Source organism: Branchiostoma floridae, chromosome 1 (genome assembly GCF_000003815.2).
Source record: "Branchiostoma floridae strain S238N-H82 chromosome 1, Bfl_VNyyK, whole genome shotgun sequence".
Taxonomy (NCBI): domain Eukaryota; kingdom Metazoa; phylum Chordata; class Leptocardii; order Amphioxiformes; family Branchiostomatidae; genus Branchiostoma; species Branchiostoma floridae.
In genome coordinates this window covers 186,285-193,354 of record NC_049979.1, presented here as the reverse complement: position 1 = coordinate 193,354, position 7,070 = coordinate 186,285, and the positions used below count along the sequence as shown (strand labels likewise).

Genomic DNA, 7,070 nt, shown 5'->3' with positions numbered 1-7,070 from the left:
TACATAGGTGGTGGGTACCGGTACATAGGGGGTGGGTACCGGTACATAGGGGTGGGTACCGGTACATAGGGGTGGGTACCAGTACATAGGGGTGAGTACCGGTACATAGGGGTGGGTACCGGTACATAGGGGTGGGTACTGGTACATAGGGGTGAGTACCGGTACATAGGGGTGGGTACTGGTACATAGGGGTGAGTACCGGTACATAGGGGTGGGTACCGGTACATAGGGGTGGGTACTGGTACATAGGGGTGGGTACCGGTACATAGGGGTGGGTACCGGTACATAAGGGTGGGTACCAGTACATAGGGGTGGGTACTGGTACATAGGGGTGGGTACCGGTACATAGGGGTGGGTACTGGTACATAGGGGTGAGTACCGGTACATAGGGGTGAGTACCGGTACATAGGGGTGAGTACCGGTACATAGGGGTGGGTAACGGTACATAGGGGTGGGTACCAGTACATAGGGGTGGGTACCGGTACATAGGGGTGGGTACCAGTACATAGGGGTGGGTACCAAAAATTCAGATCCAGGTCCAGTTCATGTCCGGACCTGGACTTAATTCAGTATGTGAAAACTTGTGAATTGTCAGTACTCAGAACAATGGTCCATTCCGCTACAAAAAAATCTGTTTGGTGGAGTGTTTTAAAATCCTACAAGGCTAACTGCCACTATACTACAACATGCAGAAAAATCAATCAATGTCATTGCAACTATTTTCTCTGACAGATACAAGGTAAGTTTAGCATAAATTAGCACAAAATGTGACCTCCTTTAAGCTTAGGTGCCAATCCCCAACCCAGTACGGGGCTGGGCAGCTTTCAGAAACAAAAAATATGATATAAAAGGCAAACAAAACATTTAAAAAATATAGTCATGAGCATAACTTATGTATTTTCCTTGGCAAACACTTTTGTTTTTCGTTTCTGCAAACATCCGGCCGTGGCCAGGTTTGTAAATGGGACCCAAGCCTCAGTAAGTGAGTACCCAGTACTTGCATGACGTACCAGAGTGACATAAGAAGCAGACACTGTGTGGAACGCCGAGTTTGCCCGTGCTGTGTTGGCCGAGACCACCTGCAGGTTGTAGGGATTGTGACGGGCGCGCGTATCGTGACGTTCCCGTAAAAGGGCGTAGAGGTAGCTCCCATCATCCTCCTGCCTCAATGTACTGATCTCCTGCGATAGAAGATGGGAAGTTGGGAGTTTTTTCAAACTTCAGCCACCATCATCACAAATGGTTTGCAGATCACCTTTTTTAAAAATCACTTATCATTTAAGAAATCTTGATATTACCACTCATTCTTATTAAATGGAGAATGCTGTTCATGCTTTGTCAAAGACCAGTCAGAAGTTTTTATCCAAAGATGCTGAATGACATGCAGGTGCTTCATACAATGCAACAAGATGTGAGTGGGAACTTAGGCATATAAGTACAACATAATTATATAATAGTCATACTATTGTAAGAAAAAATTAGGACGTACATTAACTTAATTTTGCCCCTTGTAGAGGCAACAAATCCACACTAATATTGTCCAACACATAACACAGTTTAAGAGGGTGTCACTAAGCAATCCATGCAAATCAGTCTAGTGCATCTAATGTAAGAGTGGAAAAGGGCTGTCCTGTTGTGGTACCCAAATGTCTCACCATTGAATCTTGTTCTAAAGCTGCACTTTGCTGAAGCGGAAATAAACGGGGATGAAAAGACAGACATGCACATGGACTAAAAGCCAGTTTTGTTCAATCAGTTTGGCCCTTTCTTTACCAGTGATGCTTTGGCAAAAGTATACTTGTGGTCACAATCTCACGTCAAAAAGACCAACCAATGTAAGAAAAACAAATGCAACAAATAAAACTTTGGGTTTCTAAGGTAGCATCTCATTTGTTCAGTTCGAAATTAATCAAACCAACACAGAAACATCTTAATGCATTTCAACAGGTTTCATGACTTTCTAGTCTAGCCCAGCTGACCTGCAGTGGATCCACATCATCTATTGTCTTCATGGCCTCCCGAACACCCGGTCCATGGAGCGGCAACTCTGTCCTCCAGCCCAGAGACTGCCTCATCCTGATGATCTGGCTGGCTGCATCATCATCGGCTGGCACTGACAACAGGCATTGTGGGGCTTTCAGTACTCATACAAGGATTCATGGCACTGACAACAGGCATTGTTTGGCTTTCAGTACTCATACAAGGATTCATGGCACTGACAACAGGCATTGTGGGGCTTTCAGTACTCATACAAGGATTCGTGACACTGACAACAGGCATTGTGGGGCTTTCAGTACTCATACAAGGATTCATGGCACTGACAACAGTCATGGTGGGGCTTTCAGTACAAGTACAAGGATTCATGGCACTGCCAACAGGCATTGTGGGGCTTTCAGTACTCATACAAGGATTCATAGCACTGACAACAGGCATTGTGGGGCTATTAGTACTCATACAAGGATTCATGGCACTGACAACAGGCATTGTGGGGCTTTCAGTACTCATACAAGGATTCGTGGCACTGACAACAGGCATTGTGGGGCTTTCAGTACTCATACAAGGATTCGTGGCACTGACAACAGGCATTGTGGGGCTATTAGTACTCATACAAGGATTCGTGGCACTGACAACAGTCATGGTGGGGCTTTCAGTACACATAAAGGATTCCACAACAAAATCTAAGAGGTCCATCCCATAACAGCCAGTCTTAACATTTCCACGATGAGACAAACCTTCCCAGGCCGCAGTGAATTGTGCATAAGAGCTTCATATGGCTAACAGTACCTTCCTAATGTTTGCCCTAAAAAACAACAATATTTCATAATGTTGCAAAATAGACATTCAAGTTGCTTTCTTAGGCACAGATAACAACATGCAGCAATATTTCAGTTGAAAAAGCTGCCAAAACATTTTGCTTGTGTGTCATTCTGTAGTATACTTTGCCATCTCTTCATGCAAATTAATCCAAGACTGCAAAATCACCTGTCATTAGGCCACACCAAGTTTATCTGTTGCTTCTCAGAAAAATCCTGAGAAAAAATAACACAGCTTTTGCTCTCACAAACCAGGAAGCACAAATAAATTTGGAGTGGCCTTTTCTAGTTAAAGCAAAGAGGGTTGGAAGGGATATTTCAAAGATCTGTGAGTCTTACCTTTAACCAGCCTTTATACCATCCAGGTGAAAGCAGGAAAAAGTCATGAGAAACTCAGAAAACTCAAAAGGAAAGACAGAAATTAGAGTGGAATTACAAATCATCGTGTCATTGCAGCATGTGCATGGATAGTGGTATCATTATCAGAGTAGGCGGAGATTTTTTGCTCATCAATGTCCTATTTTGAAACACAATCTTCATTGACAGTATTTGTAGAGAATGGATTACTACAAAGGAAAGACTGGAAATTAAATACTAGTGAGTTGTAGAGGTGTTCAACACCAGTGTCTTCTAAAGAGCATCTATATGTAAGTACATGTTAATACCAAATAAGCTGTAACAGTTGCAGTATCAAAATCCTGCTATCTTATGACCATCCTGAAAGTGCCCAAATGGCAGCTGCAAAAGTCATCTGTCCTCCAGCAACATGAGTTGTGATACAAAAGTTAAACTTTAATTTCTTTGCTCATTCAGCTCATGGCTGCAAGAGGTCATGAGCCAGTATCTGCTTCCCCCCTGAAGTACATGTAATTATAATAATAAATACAACACAATTATTATATCACTATAGGATGCCATAGCTTAAGTTGATTTACCTGTAGTGTCGTATACATTGGCCAGCTTGTATGTCAGCACTTTCCTGGGATCTCTCTTGGCCGACTTCCTTCTGACAGACCCGGCTTCAGAAGCTGCCTTCTCTCTCTCTGTTTCCATGGCAACATCAATGTCGTTCTCCCCTTTTTGTACAACAGGCTCGGGTTTCTGGAAGTCTGCTCCTGTTTGAAGGTCATCACCTTGTAGAGAAGCCGGTGCCTCCTTGTCTTGGGCTTCACCATTCTCTGCAGGGACTGTGGCTTGTGGTTCATCTTGCTGTGGAGTTTCTTCACTGCAATAACTGGGAACAGGTGGTAACTTGTTAAGTTTCTTCACTGCAATAACTGGGAACAGGTGGTAACTTGTTACGACTGAACTCTGAAGGATGTGTACACCTAAAGTCATCCACGTTAAATTTTGATATAAGCTTATTTGTTAGGTTTTGTTTTGCTCTTCACAAGTTTAACTTGCTACATGTGCACTCATAAGTTATTTACTCATGTTGTACATGTGTATCAGTTCACGTAATTAACATATCTAACAAGCAAATATTCAATTACTCATTGTACAGATGGAACAGTATCAGTATTGATTTCTTTGAGTTCTGTGATAATTTCCATTGAATGCTATCAATCAAGAACCTTAAAAATCTACCAAAAATGGGAATCCTCCTTAGTAGAAATGGTAAAATGAAGACCTGCTGCTATCCGACTTTCTCTGGTTGGTACAAATGTGATCACATTTTACAATTATGACAAAATGTGTTTTTGCTTTCATGGAACCTGTTTTTGTGTCACTATGCTTGACTGGAACCAAATTGGAAAGAAATTATTCAACTATGGTGCCCATTATCGAACTCGCCCTTCGTTTTCCCAACCCCTACCCACCCACCACATATCATCAGCATCCATTGAAGTCTTCTCGAGTTATACTGTTCACAGACGGAAGGACAAACAGATGCACAAGCCTAAAACATAACTTTAGCCAATCTGGCAAAGGTAATTATTGATCTTTCATAACATGAAAACTCATCTGACCTTGCACAATGCAATTCCTGTCTCAATGGATCATTCTCAATCAAGCACAATGAAACGCTAATTTACCTTTATCCGTTGGGTAACCTATATCCGTTGCTTTAAAAACAGGTTCATAAAGTTTTCTACCATTTCTAAATCAAGCTTCATTATTTACTATACAAATTCATTTGCACATTATAAGTAATATTATGTATATATGACAGCCTGTTTGTCTCCCAGCTGTATTTCCTTCAGACTTATGAATGAAAGCAAACATAGCCAAACATTCAATAAGCATTACAGTGAAACCTGTCCGAGCAACCACCTGGCGCAGGCAACCACCTGCCGTCAGAGGACACTTTGAAATAGTCCCGTCCATTTTTACATAGTTGAGACCCCTTCCCAAGCAACCACCTGTCTTCCCCAACCGGCAACCATTTTTCTACAGTCCCAAAGGGGCATTCAACCTGCCCTGAACAACCAAAATTGACTGACAGCAGCTAGCAGCCATTTTATATGCAGAATAATGTGGGCACAGTTACCCTGGACTTTGAGACTTCTTTTCCTATGTAAGTGAATATCAGTCAAGCATATTAAAAATGTGCACCATGCAAAATGACTATCAGTCAGAATTTTGACATACTGGCCGGGAAATTGAAAGTACTTGTTTGGGCTGTTCAAGGAAACAGACAACTACAAAACAAACTACGTTTGATTGTTAGACAAACTCAGCTCTAATTGTGAAACAATGGTTTCTTTGTTTACATAACAGCATGGAGAGTAAAAACTGTGTGCATCTCTTCTAGATATGTTTCCTGGGAACTAATTGAAAGGTGTATATCATGCAAACTGTATCACTTTTTTTTTTCGGCCAACCAACCAACTTGTCGGGAGCAACCACCTGTCCTCAGCAACCATTTTTGCTTGGTCCCTTGAGTGGTTGCTCAGGACAGGTTTTACTGCACCAGGTATTTAGTATGGCATTTGTTAATGCTGTGGGGACATAGAATGACTGATATTTCAGAATGATGACACCTGACACTGGTAATCCCTGACCTTTGGACCTCCGGGTGTCAACGGACGAAGCATTTCTACTCGTATTACACAAGTGACCATTCAAGCCTGCCCGATGGTATATGTCAAACTGATTTGCAAATGCTTCTTCTTCTTTGCTATCATGTCCTTAACCTCAATAGGCTGAGGGCTCAAAGCACGGTACTTAAGACTTACACAAGACTGTAAGTTTTTTATCCACTCACATCGGGAAGGCCCCTACGCTTTTTGGGCTCTTGTACGTGCGTGGGGTGTAGCTCTCCCCGAACACGGGACCTCCATTTAACGTCCTGTCCAAGGGACGGTCCTAGCCAAAACTAGGTACTAATTTTTCACCTGAGAATACGGTTTATCTGCTTAGGATATGATGCTCTACATCCTCACCCATTGCTCCCGTCTGCTCCCAGCTGTGTCCCTCCCTCCTGTGCCTCAGCAGCCTGTTGTTTCAGCTGTTGTTGTTGTTGTTGTTGTTTCCTCCTCTGCTCGTGGTCTCGCCGGTACATCATGGTACGGAAGGCTGGCTGGACGGACGGGCCGGGGGCCTTCCCCGCGGGGGGCCGGGGGGCCATGGGAGGCTGCACACAGGAGGGAAAAGTATTCTATTTGTCATGAGCCCTGGAAGATTAGCTCAATCTGAGCTACAGGCATCTCAATAAACTAAAAAAACTCAAAACGGATGGGTAGCCCCTACAACTTTTCAAAGTAAATTTCCAAGGGGACCCACCATACATGTAAAACAAAACAAAACGAAACGTGTTACATACAGTCAGAGTAAAGACACCAGTGGACAACATACAATAGATTACGAGAAAACCGAGGCGTCGTAAACAAAATCAGCGTCTATTTCACCAAGGAGTCAAATGTTCAATTCTATTTGTATTGTCTCTGCTTTTGCCAGCAGGGCTAGCCCTTTGTAATAGCCACAGACTAGTTGGGCAGCCCTGGCTGTGTGCGCTGAACAGACAAACCAATAAGTACATAAATAGTTACATGAACGTTTCCTGTAATTTCAGAGAAGCTGTAACTTCTAAAAGCTCGTATTACCTGTGCTTCATTCCCTCTTTGTGGCCTTGCCACCTTGTTCTGGACAGCCTGATAAACCTGTGCGTTTTCTGGGTGGTCGTACAGTCGAGCCTTCAGGTCCACGCCGCGGAGCTGCCTGGCCTGCCGAACCCGCAGCACGCCGTTCTCCTCAGGATTATCCACCTGAACAAGAAACATCCTGATCAACAAAACTCTGTTCTCTAAGGCCCAC

The 7,070-nt window shown here is 43.3% G+C and overlaps 1 protein-coding gene across 1 annotated transcript in view; it reads right to left on the bottom strand.

The window, feature by feature from the left end:
* Nucleotides 1-7,070, bottom strand: part of LOC118420091 — a gene marked incomplete in the record, with an annotated part of 17,634 nt that overhangs the window by 1,539 nt on the left and 9,025 nt on the right. The window contains 6 exon segments of the mRNA XM_035826798.1: nucleotides 1,011-1,181; nucleotides 1,656-1,685; nucleotides 1,980-2,113; nucleotides 3,749-4,047; nucleotides 6,200-6,390; nucleotides 6,860-7,021. Coding sequence (XP_035682691.1) covers nucleotides 1,011-1,181; nucleotides 1,656-1,685; nucleotides 1,980-2,113; nucleotides 3,749-4,047; nucleotides 6,200-6,390; nucleotides 6,860-7,021 — 987 coding nt within the window.